This window comes from Sciurus vulgaris (genome assembly GCF_902686455.1).
Source record: "Sciurus vulgaris genome assembly, chromosome: 1".
In the NCBI taxonomy this organism is placed as follows: Eukaryota; Metazoa; Chordata; class Mammalia; order Rodentia; family Sciuridae; genus Sciurus; species Sciurus vulgaris.
The window spans coordinates 77470767-77484829 of NC_136461.1; the positions used below are offsets into that span (position 1 = coordinate 77470767).

The 14063-nt window shown below is 38.2% G+C and overlaps 1 protein-coding gene across 1 annotated transcript in view; it reads left to right on the forward strand.

Annotated features, from left to right (window-relative positions):
• Window positions 1-13663, forward strand: part of LRRC8C (leucine rich repeat containing 8 VRAC subunit C) — a 102124-nt gene extending 88461 nt beyond the window's left edge. The window contains exon 4 of the mRNA XM_079151136.1: window positions 11202-13663. Within this exon, the coding sequence (XP_079007262.1) occupies window positions 11202-13475 (2274 nt within the window). The 3' untranslated portion in view covers window positions 13476-13663. The remainder of the gene's footprint in view (window positions 1-11201) is intronic.
• The last annotated feature ends 400 nt before the right edge of the window (window positions 13664-14063 follow it).

A 14063-nucleotide genomic window follows, 5' to 3' on the forward strand; every position in this document is an offset into this window, starting at 1 on the left:
TTTCCATATGGCTGTTCATGTCTCTCTAACGAGATTGCAAGTGTTTTAGAACAGCAGATACTGGTCATACCTCTGATTTTCCTGTGATCCTTAGCATATAGTAGATAACTTAAAAATTCGTAGTTGGTGAAGTATAGTCTGTTCTTGGCATCTCCAAAGAAAAGCCCTAGGGAGTGGCTCTTTGGGATGTGTTTCTTGTCACATCATTCATTGGTCCAAGGCAGTAACAATAACCTGATAGGAAAGACTGGGGGTAGATCTGGATGATCAACTTCAGGATGGAACCATTGGGTACTAGCTGAATTTGAATCTGCGGGATAGAGAGAAGGTGAAGGATAAAGGCAATCACCTTCATGTGGTCCACCTGCCTTTCTGTGGCTCCACTCTACCTATGTGGAATAAACATGTCATAACCAAGGTAAGGCACAGTCAGTCAGTATTTATTTATTTATTTATTTATTTATTTATTTATTTATTTATTTAGCACCAGGGATTGAACCCAGGAGCACTTAACCACTGAGCCACGTCCCCAGTCCTTCTTTATTTTTTATCTTGAGACAGGGTCTTGCTAAGTTGCTTACAGCCTTGCTAATTTGCTAAGGCCGTCTTTGAAATTAAGATCCTCCTGCCTCAACCTCCCAAGCTGCTGGGATTTCAGGCTCAGTGTTTTTAAAGAATAAGACATAGTCTAAAGAATACATCTGGATCACAAGTTAACATACTGGATGGTATCACTTACTTTATCATATACTGCCAATTTTGTCCCTCACATCCTCTTTCTATGATGATGTAGTTATAACTATCATTTAAAAGCCCAAATTAAAGCTCAAAAAGTTTTACTGCAAAGCTATATTCATCTTTCATAGATCATTTCAGAAATAACAGTAGAGCGAAACAGAACATTATTACCTCATGTACATATATGACTCCATGACCGATGGGATCCTACAATATGTATAATCAGAAAAATGAGAGATTATTCTCCATTAATGTATGATCTATCGAAATGTATAAATGCATTCTACCATCATGTACAACAAAGTAGAAAAAATTAAAAAGTTTTAAAAAGAAATAACAGTCCTTCCATATTTAAATAGGAGCAAATTTAATAATATTTCTATGAACTTTGGGTAGTTTATATATTCTAACACAGATGGCAATCACCCTAAAGATATTCTTTCCAAGGACAAAGGACATCACACAAATTCACCTATATTTAGACATGGATATTCCTGGTGACTCCTACCTGTTTTTTGTGAAATTCTACTTAGACTTCTTCAGTTTTTTATTCTCAGTGATTGACAGAAGGGCCTTTTATTCTAGATATGGTGCAATGCCCTTACTGGTTCCTACATCAACAAATTGGTCTTTCTCATCATATTACTAAGCTCAAACCTAGAAGTCTTTTTGTCACTTAGCTAAATCTTAAATTTATAGATTCTGTTCTCATGATCTCCGGCATCTTCTTTTCATAGCTCTTGTTACAGTTTTAATTACATGGGCTATTCGGGCAATTACCTTTTAATAACTGGGCTCCCTCTGCACTATAAGTTCCATGCCAGAGGAAAGACGGTCCCCAGAGAATAGCACAGAGGTCTACTCTTGAGTACTGAATAGACCTTCAACAATGGTTGCTGATTAAATGATAGAAAGGTCAGTGATACAATAAATTTTAAAAGATCTAAAAGTTTGATGTTTAGAATTTTTATCCTTCATATCATGCTAATCAAAGTTGTATTTAATTATCATAAAAATTCAATGACTGGGAACTTTATGTTATCCCCAAATATGACTTCATTCATTGTTTTTATATTTTTTATTAAACATGATAGCTTAACATTATTTAACACTATTTGCTTATTAATTTGAGAATGATCTTGCATGAGTCAGAAAGGAAGGAAATTATAGGTTTATTAGCAAAATCAAATAGCATTTTAAGTGACCACAGAAAACTGCTTTTAATGCCTTAAGCAATTTAATTCTCCTTGATTGAAATATTGTTATAAGACTCTTTTTATGAGCTTTCAGTACAAATGTTCAAGATAAACATCCAAGAAAAAGTCTAACAGGGATATTGAAACAAGATTTTTCAATGAATAAAGATTACTGATTCTAGCTATCAATTCAAGTATTTTAGCATATGATCAGATGTTTGCTCTGGGCTTTTTAAGGAGTTAAAGGAGTTAAAAGATAAAAAAAATTAAAATGATCTTCCTTGCTTTTGAACTACATTCCAAAGAAAACATAGTTTTAATATAAAAATATTTTTTCTCCATAGACTTGCACAAATCTGTGTGCATATGTATGTGAATAAAATCTTGTGTTCGGAGTTACAACCATTAATTTTTATAATGTACCTGAATTTCATTTAAAATGAAATATTTCCAGCTTGACTAGTGTGGTGACAAATTATTCAGAGTAGGATTGATAATTCTTTTTTCTCCTCCTTATACTGTCATTCATATTCTCAAAATGGGCAACAGAGCTGATTTATTTCAATGATGGCTGTTTTCAAATTTAAAAAATCTAAATGCAACTAAAAAAAAAAAAAAAAAAGCCCAAACTAAAAAATACTTTATGGGTTATAGTTCATAGAAAAAGAACATATAGGGAAATAATTCTCATCTTGAGAGGAGGGAATTTGGCCAGTTGACACTGTCTAACTCTACCCAAGCAACACCAATTGTTCATAGTATTTATTTGTCTGGAGTAATTTTTATATTAAAGCACACATAAACACTTATGGAAAAGCTGATAAAGCAAGTGTTAATACTTTAACACACTCCTCTGTTTGTCTTTAGTCATGACGGATAAAATATGAAAAGAGATTTTTAAAAAACACACACATGGACTCAAAAACCAGACAAGCATTTCTGTGAAGCACAAATGGAATACTGAGTAGGGCTGAATCGATGGCTGGGCTGTTAGCCAAAACCAAGCAGTATCAGCCAGGAGCTCAGCTCCTGCCAATGAAGGGAACTATAAATGCACTAAGATAAGAGACTAGAGCCTGGTCACTCTTTGAAGCCAAGGCCCCTACTCCCAAAAGGAAGCTGAAAAGAATGGCAATTAATTGGATGCTAGAGCTGGTGCTTCAGAGGAAACTGTCCATCTAGAGTGCCTCCCATCCAGGAACTGAGTTGTTCTGCCTGTCTCCCTGCCTGGAACTGAGAGGTGCTGACATCACAATGAAATATCAGAATGCCATGATAAGACCTAATGGCAGATCAAGGTCTGGCTGGGTATAGGAAGCCACAAGAGCACACGTGATAGAGACCGTGGAAGACAAACCTCCCACTCAGGGCGTGCCTGCCACACGGAACACTTGAAGAAAACTATGTTAAGAAAGGCTATAATCAAAATTAGCAACTGAAACACTGGTTCAATCAAGATGAAATCAAGTTCTCAAATAGCCAACCATGAATTTAAAATGAATATAGATAGAGTGTTCAAAGAAATAAAGTCATAACATAAAAAAGATAGATATGACTCAGAAGCAGATAGACATAAAAAATGTAGAACCCTTGGAAATGAAAATTTCAGTGGGGGAGGGGGTGTAGCTCAGTGGTGGAGCACATGCCTGGCATGCACAAAGCCCTGGGTTCAAACCCCAGCACCACACACACACACACACACACACACACACACACACACAATATTAATGAATTTTAAAACGTCAACTGATAGAACAACTGCACTATACTCAGTTGCAGAAAAAAGTAATGAATGAGACAAGAGTACTGAGTTGGGCTGGGGAGATAGCTCAGTTGGCAGAGTGCTTGCCTTGCATGCACAAGGCTCTGGGTTCAATCCCCAGCACCCAAAAAATAAAAAAATAAGAACTGAGTTTACCCAGACCAAAATGCCAAGAAAGATGAGAATTACAAAGCATGTACATGGTTGGGGAAAATAGACTGCAAGGCTCTCACGTGTGCCTGATAGCTATGAATTTTGGAAGAAAATGAAGGAGTGATATTTGAAGCAACATTTAAAGAAATGTTTGTTTAATTTTTTAAAAATTGAAGCAAGTCCTTGCCTGTCGGTATGGAGCAGGATTAATCCACATAGATTGAAATTTACAATTAAACTGAAAGAAATCTGAGATTCAAGGTAAAATCTTAAAACCACTCTAGAGAAAGGTAGATTGGCCACTACAGAACAAAATCAAACTGACAATAGGTTCCTCACCAGCAAAAATAGCCTGGGAGAAAATGGAATCCTGTTTTTAAATGCTGAGGGAAAATTACTTTCAACATAGAGTTTTATAACTTACCAAATTATTATTCAATAATGAAAGCAGTAGAGACATTTTCAGACCTACAAGCGATCCCAGCCACAGACCCTTATTAAAAGAATAATTAAGTAGTGGATATGCTTAAAAAAAAAAAAAAAAAAGGAACACAGTGGGGAAAGATGCAGAATCTAAGAAAACTAGTAGTCCCCTGGTTTAATGAATATATGGTCAATCATAGTCAACCACAGATTGTAAAAATAATGGGTATTTTTTAAGAAAGCCAAAACAAACTCTAGGAGCAACTAAATGGGGTAGTTCAGTGAATAGTTAAAACATTCTTGGGAGGGGAGGGATACTGAGAATCTTTAAGTGTACATTTTAAGAAAATGTAGATAATGTCTAGAAGAAAAGAAAGAAGATGCAGTCTACATTTTCCTGACCATCTGAGGGGTAGAGGGTGGTGGAAAATAAGACATGGAGGGAGGGAGAAGGGTAAGTAAAATGATGAATCTAAAAATAAGTCCAAATATTCAGATACGAGCAAGCAAAATAATATAATGCATTAAATTCACTTGTAAAAAGAAAAAGGTGATTAGTTTGGATTTTTTTTAAATCCATAAGGCAGACCTCTAAAATATAACAAAACCACCCAGGTGAAAATAGAAATTAAAATATGATATAGAAATACCAGAAAAAAAACTGGCAGAGCAATGTTGATATTAGCATTTAACCTTCCCATCATTAAGAATGTGCTTAGTTGTCTAATCAAATATATATTTTAGGTTTAAAACTTGCATAGATTCTTGCAACCACCACTACAAATAGATACAGAAGAATCTCAACACCCTAAGGAATACCTGATGTGGACCCTTTGCAGTGAGCCCAACCCCTGATCTCCCATCTGTTCTGTGTCCCTCTCTGTTCTCTGTACTGTTTTTAAGAATACCACATAAAAACAGACAGTGTGCAACTTTTTGAGACCAGCACAGTTCTTAATAACAAAATTACCAGCATGCACATCATCATGGGAATATCTTTAGTAAGTTGTACTTGTACACAGTGTATAATTTCAGGGCACTCAAAAGGAAATACATTTCCAGATACCAATATATTAAAATCTCATAGACACATGAAAGTGAAACCCAGTGTTATATATTGCAGGAACAATACATATAGTAGGATGCCATTTGTTTACATATCATGTATGTAAATGTGCAGACAGATCTGGAACAGAATACACCAAATTTATCAGAGCTAATTGAAGAATGGCATAGGGTTGGGGAGACTCTGCCTTCTGTAGTAAAAACAGATGTTTTAAAAGGAAAGGTAGATTTCTGGTATCCAAAAATAAATAAATAAGTAAAATACCAAGGTGTAACTTAATAGTAAATGTATAAAGTCTTTGTAAGGAAAACCATAAGACAATCCTGAAAGCCAATTAGATGGAAACAGACATCATGGAGAAGGATCAACTCCATAAAGATGCCAGTTCTTTAATTAACTAACAAATTTAACCTCAATAAAAATACTACCAGGTTTTTCTTTTTTTTCTGAAATTGATTATAAAGTTTGTTGTGAAGAAAAGGTGAATTTCTCACACTAATTACTGATTTAAATGTCTTTCTCCTGTGTTTGACCTTGAAGACCTTATTGTTCTTTTATCCCTAACATAGCAACTAAGAGTAGAATCTCCAAAATGATTACTTTCCCTGAGGCACATTCAGAACTGACCAGCATTTATGTTCCCGTGTCCTGACCCAGCCCTGGAGATGTCATTTACACCTCTGGCATGTGCTAGATAAGCTGGTCTTTATTTATATTGCTCTATCTTTGTTATTTCAAGTAGTTCCTCTGAAGTTAAGTAGTTTTGTTTTATTTTGTTTTAATCTCAGCCTTTGGGGGGTCTCATTCACACCAATGTGGCACCTTTTCCATAGGTTGTCACAGGTGGGTTCTGCATTTCACTGCACCACATCTCTAGCAACTACCTAAAGAAGTAGATCACACTTTTGCATTATCAGCATGTGTGCTATGATTCTAACACTCAAAAGACAAAATTAATTACAGATCTAACTATTTTTATTTGTGATTCATGAATTAGGGTAGCTTCCATTCTGCAAAATAGAATGAGAGCTCCAAGTGGGCAGTAGCGTAACAGTGGGTTTCATAAAGTGAGGACAAGGAAAGAGAACAAAAGGAAGAAAGCTGAGTGGTTAACATCAGGTTACTTACTTATCAGGGTTAAAGCAGAGGGGACTTACTACTCTGATGCAAACAGACTGGGGTCTCCTGCTTTCAGGAACCCCTGGTCTGTTTGGGAACCTGCTTCCTTAAAGTTTTAGTTTGATCACATAGCTTAGCATGAGTGACTATGTTATTATTTGGATGTGCGGTGTCCCCCAAAAGCGTATGTGTGAGACAATGTAAGAAGGCTTAGAGGAGCAATGATTGGATTATGAGAGTGTTATCCCAATCAGTGAATTATCTCCTGATGGGATTAACTGAATGGTAACTGAAGGCAGGTAGGGTGTGGCTGGAGGAGGTGACTCATTGAGTGTGTGCCTTTGGGGTATATATTTTGTATCTCAAGAGTGGAGTCCCTCTCTGCTTTCTGATCATCATATGAGCTGTTTCCCTCCATCACACTCTTCTGCCATGATGTTCTGCCTCATTTCAAGCCTCAAGGAAAGAAACCAACTGTCTAAGGACTGAGACTTCTGAAACTGTGAACCCCCAAATAAACTTTTCCTCCTCTAAAATTGTTCAGGTCTTGCCTGAACTAGTTGTCAGCTGCTCCTGAAGATCTGGAGGATCTAGGGTCAAACCCCAGTCCAGTGCCCTCTGAAGGATTCCATTCTCCTGTTCCAGTATCTGCTTCCATGGAAATATTTTATTTTTACCCATCCTGAGAAAAATTCTTCCTTTCTATTCAACTTCAATCCAAGCATGAACTTACTGTGATTTCCACAAAAGTCATTCATACAACACTATGTTGTATACATAGCAGATTTTCCTAAAGAGTTGAAAAAGGTTAAAAGGTGCTTGCATCTCAAAATAGAAATGATGAGTGTAAACCCCAGCCACCTTCCCTGTTGCTCAACCAGCTTCTCTTCAGTTCTAGCTCCCTGGCTGTGGTGACTCACTTGCTCTTACTTCCAAGCCTACTGTCCCAACGGAGGGGGGCAGATTAGCCTTCTCTTTGTACCTTGGCTTCACCTGACCCTAGCTGTCAATAATTCACCTCTGTGTCCCTCTCCTCATTCCCATGTTTACTTAGACATTTTCCTTAACATGAATGGCTTCATTCTGAGAAGGATTCTCATATCAGCCTTTTGGATATTAACTTTTCTCCCCCCTATGTATATTGGATCTGGTTCTCCTGTTCACTTTTTTTCCTTTCTTCCTTTCCCCCCATCCTCAATTCCTTTCTCCCTCTCCTCTACTTGTCCTACACAAACTCACCATGCAGCTTTATACTCAAGCTTTTTCCTTCCAAAGGCAGCCTCATGGTTGTCCTAAAAGAGAGCGGCAGAAAATGGATGAAATTGGAGAATATCATGCTAAGTGAGATAAGCCAATCTCAAAAAACCAAAGGAAGAATGATCTCGCTGATAAGCAGATGATGACACATAGTGGAGGTGGGAAGGGGCAAGAATGGAGGAAGAAAGGACTGTATAGAGGGAGGGGTGGGAGAGGTGGGAGGGGTGGGGGGGAAGGGAAAAATAACAGAATGAATCAAACAACATTACCCTATGTAAATGTATGATTACACAAATGGTATGCACAAACATACAAACAGAGAAACAACATGTATCCCATTTGTTTACAATAAAAATAAATTTAAAAAAAAAGAGAGAGAGAGAGAGGGCAGAACTCCGCCACACTGCAACTGTCAGAGCTGCCGGGAAGGATCTGAACTTCACACAGGGTTTTAGAACTGGACGAGGCTGGGGACGTTCGCCCTGCCCATACCCTGGTGTAGTCCTGCACTAGCAGCTGGAGCCCCACAATTAATTCTTTCAAGCATCCTTTCTTTAAGACTTGTTTTACACTCATCTTTCAACTGCTGGGTAAAGGTAAAGAGAAGTGAGATGTAGTTTTAATTTGACAGTCTTCTCAGGAAAACAGAAAAGGTGAAGAAAAAGTTTTCAAGTTTTACAGGATACCACAAAGTTTTACAGAGATACCACAGAAACACTCTATCACCACCACCCCTTTTTAAGGAATCCTGTCTTGCCTTTAGGGTTGTGGGATCATCTTTCTCTTTTTGATAAAATTTTGAAAGTGTTGGTCCTTCTCCCAGTCCTTTCTGATATTGCAGTGTTGAAAAATACTGTTTCTGTTAAACACAGAGGAAACTGACTTCCTCTCTTGCATTTCTGTTTTACTGTGTAAATCTTCATACCGTTGTCTGCAGGACTCACTATGCGGGTGGTTGTTACTTTTCATAGTCCTAGATTGGACAACCTGTCCCTGCATTCTTTCAGAATTCCACTTGGAGTTGCCTCTGTGCTGGAATCTTCTGATGATATGTTCCCTCAGCAACATGAGCAGCTACAGTTTCTAGTGACTAAATTCCAGTATTTTTTCCTACTCAGTTCTCATTTCTGACTGTTTAATAGCTTTTGGAAAATAGATCACTGTCTTTACCCTCCCGGGATTTGAGCAGGCACATTTCAAAAATTATGTCTTCATGAAGATTGCAAGAGAAACATAAAATCAGAGGTCTGAAAGGAACTTGGCTAGTATTGCCCTCCTGCATGGGACTGAAGCTTGATGAAATGAGAGGACCATGTGGAGTAGTGGAAGAATGCGGGGCCAGAAACAGAGGACAGCTTTCATTCCTGTGGTGCCTTTTCTAGCTATGGTAACGTTGAGCAAGTCTTTCACTTCTTCTGAACCTAGGCTGACTTCTGCAGAATAGGGAGAATGGGACCTACCGTCGCGCATGGTAGCCCCTAGCCAATCAGATGCCTTTGTGCAGAATATAAAAAGGCACGCGACTGTGTGGACATAGCCCTGGATGCAAACAGTCAAGTGAAGGAGCACTTACCGCTGCACAGCTTAGCTTGAAATCCTGTGCAGCAGCCAGGAAGCCCTACCCATCTTCACAATTAAAAGCAAACCTATAGGAGGGACAGCAAGAGAGCCTGCCTGCTACCTTGGCAGGAACTCAGCACTTTTTAAGAAGGTGCCTGCTTTCTTGACTTGAGCTAGTCTTGCTTTTATGCTATGTTTTCATGGCACCATTAACAATGTCATATTAACATATTAGCTCAAGAGTGTCACTCTTGGAGAATGTGCTCAGGGAAGGACAGTCTTTTTCCCTGCTTCTGTCTACTTCTCTTCCTCCAGCCTCATTTTTTTATGAATCTCATTATGCATCTCATTATGCATAGGCTATGGGGAGCAGCAAGCTTTGTACCTACAAGGTAAATTACTTGTTATTTAAGACAAATTGGGATTCTTTTGATTTATTCTTGGAAATTCAGTCAATTAAAATAAAAACATGGATTCTGGGTCCAGATGGTCCTGGCTAGATGTTAGTCAAGTTACTAATCTGAGCCCATGCCTCGGTGCCCTCATCTGTAAAATGGGAATGAGTACTTGTCTCATCAGATTAACATGACAGTTGAAAAGATTAGTACCCATGACATTATGATAAAAGGGACAGTCACATATTAAGCACAATATAAGTTTGCTATTGTCAATCATGTTCATCTTCATCCTCGGAGAGGTGTCCTCAACACCTGGGCTCATACAACCCTGAGCCAAAGGACTAGTGGATTCATTCATTTTCTCAGCAAATATTTACTGGTGGTCTCCGCACTTCTCTACGTGTTGGATGCTTCACTCCACTGGCAGCTTCACATCTCTGTGTACTGAGATGCTAGTTCCCTCATCCCCAGCTTGTGATCACATAGCAATCCACTTTACAATGGGTTCAGTTTCTACCTCTATAGTCAATGTAAAGAATTTTGATGTGCCAACATTGTGAGAACCTTACTCTTGCAGACTCACCAAACACTGGATTTCTCACCATTTGACATCTTTAAGTACAAGTAGAATCCCCCTGAATTATTAATTCCACATGTCATTGCTGTATACTTCTCAGTTATTATTCTTCCTTGGAATTATTTGCCAATTGTTCAAATTGTTCCACTTACATGGACTTCTTCATGGGTATGAATCCCCCAGGTTCATTCAAGGTGTATTCTGCCTCATCCTACCTCATCATCAAAAGGGGAAATTTGCAATTTCCCAAATTTCAGTCTTATGAGACTGCTTGACATTCTTACAGCATAATATTTTTTGCAACTACTTAAACCATTGGTAGAGAGGTTCTCAATATTATATGAAGAGCTAGCAAATTTAGACATAATTATTTTTCTATTGAACATTTCTATATTCTTTCATCTCTCAAGAAATAGTTGTTATAAAAACTTATTAAAATTTTTATTTTTATTAAAGCCATTTGTATTAATCTATGAATATAAACCAGGATATGGGTAGAAAGAAAAAGGGGAACAATAAAGTCAGAATTTTTTTCCATATTTCTTCTTTCTAATACTTTTATTGCTCATATATAAAATAACATAATATTAGGAGCCATATAACTTAAGATTACATCTGATAAGGGAATATACTTTTCAGACCAATGACTGATTTTTCCAGCATCCAGTGAAAGAAGAGATACAAATTAGAAATAAATATATATGAACATTCTGTAAATAGTCACTTTGTTATAACTTGCTGTTTTATTAGACATGAGGAATAAAGTCAGATATTTCATTTTTTTTCCAACATATGAGCTAAGTAGAAAATGTTGGTGCTGGAATTGAACATTATATTCTCCAGGCAGAGGAAATGGACATTTATTGGATGTTATTGCTGCTTTCTTCACACTAATGACATTAGGAAAGCTCTTAGAGTAATATAATTTGAACATATTATTTCTGTGTTTCAGGTCATGCAAGACAAGATAATCTGCCTTCCGAAAAGAGTGCAGCCTGTTCAGAACCACACTTCCGTTTCAAATGTGTCTCAAACCGTTGCCAGTACCACCCCACTGCCTCCACCTAAACCATCTCCCTCAAACCCTGCCACTGTGGAAATGAAAGGACTGAAGACAGACTTGGACCTGCAGCAGTACAGTTTCATAAACCAGATGTGTTATGAGCGAGCCCTCCACTGGTACGCCAAGTATTTCCCTTACCTTGTGCTCATTCATACCCTGGTCTTCATGCTCTGCAGTAACTTTTGGTTCAAATTCCCTGGCTCCAGCTCCAAAATAGAACATTTCATCTCCATCCTGGGGAAGTGTTTTGACTCTCCCTGGACCACACGGGCTTTATCTGAAGTGTCTGGGGAGGACTCTGAAGAAAAGGACAACAGGAAGAACAACATGAACAGGTCTAACACCACCCAGTCGGGTCCTGAAGGCAGTCTGGTTAACTCTCAGTCTCTAAAGTCAATTCCTGAGAAGTTTGTGGTTGACAAATCCACTGCAGGGGCTCTGGATAAAAAGGAAGGTGAGCAAGCAAAGGCCTTATTTGAAAAGGTGAAGAAGTTCAGGCTGCATGTGGAAGAAGGAGATATACTATATGCCATGTATGTTCGCCAGACCGTACTGAAGGTTATCAAATTCCTAATCATCATTGCATATAATAGCGCTCTGGTTTCCAAAGTCCAATTTACAGTGGACTGTAACGTTGACATTCAGGACATGACTGGATATAAAAACTTTTCTTGCAATCATACCATGGCACACTTGTTCTCAAAACTCTCCTTTTGCTACTTGTGCTTTGTAAGTATCTATGGATTGACGTGCCTTTATACCTTATACTGGCTGTTCTACCGTTCTCTAAGAGAATACTCTTTTGAGTATGTCCGCCAGGAGACTGGAATTGATGATATTCCAGATGTGAAAAATGACTTTGCTTTTATGCTTCACATGATAGATCAGTATGACCCTCTGTATTCCAAGAGATTTGCAGTGTTCCTCTCTGAAGTCAGTGAAAACAAATTGAAGCAGCTGAACTTAAATAACGAGTGGACTCCTGACAAACTGAGGCAGAAGCTGCAGACGAATACCCACAATCGACTGGAATTGCCTCTTATCATGCTCTCTGGCCTTCCAGACACTGTTTTTGAAATCACGGAGTTGCAATCTCTAAAACTTGAAATCATTAAGAATGTAATGATCCCAGCCACCATTGCTCAGCTAGACAATCTCCAAGAGCTCTCTCTCCACCAGTGCTCTGTCAAAATCCACAGCGCGGCTCTCTCTTTCCTGAAGGAAAACCTCAAGGTTTTGAGCGTCAAGTTTGATGACATGAGGGAGCTGCCCCCCTGGATGTATGGCCTCCGGAATCTGGAAGAGCTCTACCTGGTTGGCTCTCTAAGTCATGACATTTCCAAAAATGTTACCCTTGAGTCTCTGAGGGATCTCAAAAGCCTTAAAATCCTCTCTATCAAAAGTAATGTCTCCAAAATCCCTCAGGCAGTTGTGGATGTTTCCAGCCACCTCCAAAAGATGTGCATCCATAATGACGGCACCAAGCTGGTCATGCTCAACAACTTAAAGAAGATGACCAACCTCACAGAGCTGGAACTGGTCCACTGTGACCTGGAGCGCATACCCCACGCTGTGTTCAGCCTGCTCAGCCTTCAGGAACTGGACCTGAAAGAAAACAACCTGAAATCTATAGAAGAAATCGTGAGCTTCCAACACCTGAGAAAGCTGACAGTGCTGAAACTGTGGCATAACAGCATCACCTACATCCCCGAGCACATAAAGAAGCTCACCAGCCTGGAACGACTGTCCTTCAGTCACAATAAAATAGAGGTGCTGCCTTCCCACCTCTTCCTATGCAACAAAATTCGATACTTGGACTTATCCTACAATGACATTCGATTTATCCCACCTGAAGTCGGAGTTCTACAAAGTTTACAATATTTTTCCATCACTTGTAACAAAGTGGAAAGCCTTCCAGATGAACTCTACTTCTGCAAGAAACTTAAAACTCTGAAGATTGGGAAAAACAGCCTGTCTGTACTTTCACCGAAAATTGGAAATTTACTGTTTCTTTCTTACTTAGATGTCAAAGGCAATCACTTTGAGATCCTCCCTCCAGAACTCGGTGACTGCCGAGCCCTGAAGAGAGCTGGTTTGGTTGTGGAAGATGCTCTGTTTGAAACTCTGCCTTCTGACATCCGGGAGCAAATGAAAGCTGAATAACTTATTTTTCATCAGTTTGACTGAAACACGCTTCTACCAAATACAGTATAAATAATTAGGTAGTCTTAATGCCTTTCCTATTTTATTTTAATTTTTTTTCTTTTTCACACAAAACAAAATGTACACAAAGATTGAGTAAGGAGTATGTATTTTTTAATAAAAATTTAATTGTATTTTTTCAATCTTAATATTTTAAAGTTTTATTTGTCTTGGAACCTAATGTATCTATTATTGTTTTCTACTGACAGAAACAGATGGTTCCATCTGTTTTTTGGTTTTATTTTTTTCAGTTCACTCTTGTGAAAGGGAGGGAATTATAAATTGCATGCACTTTGGCATATTTTAAATGAATGAAGATTTTTTGCCAATGTCATTTTTAGCCCATTTGCACCTGTACAGGATCCTTATTTTTCTTTTCATCATGCCTATACCAAGGAACCTGTGCTAGTTAGTTATGTTTATAACAGCTGTCTCTTCCATTGGCCAAGTCTTTCATTCTACAGAAAACTCTTCTCTGAAGTATAATTCACGTAAGTCCTTTGTCAGAGTATTATTTTTAAAATTTACCCCTAAATTGTATTATTTCAA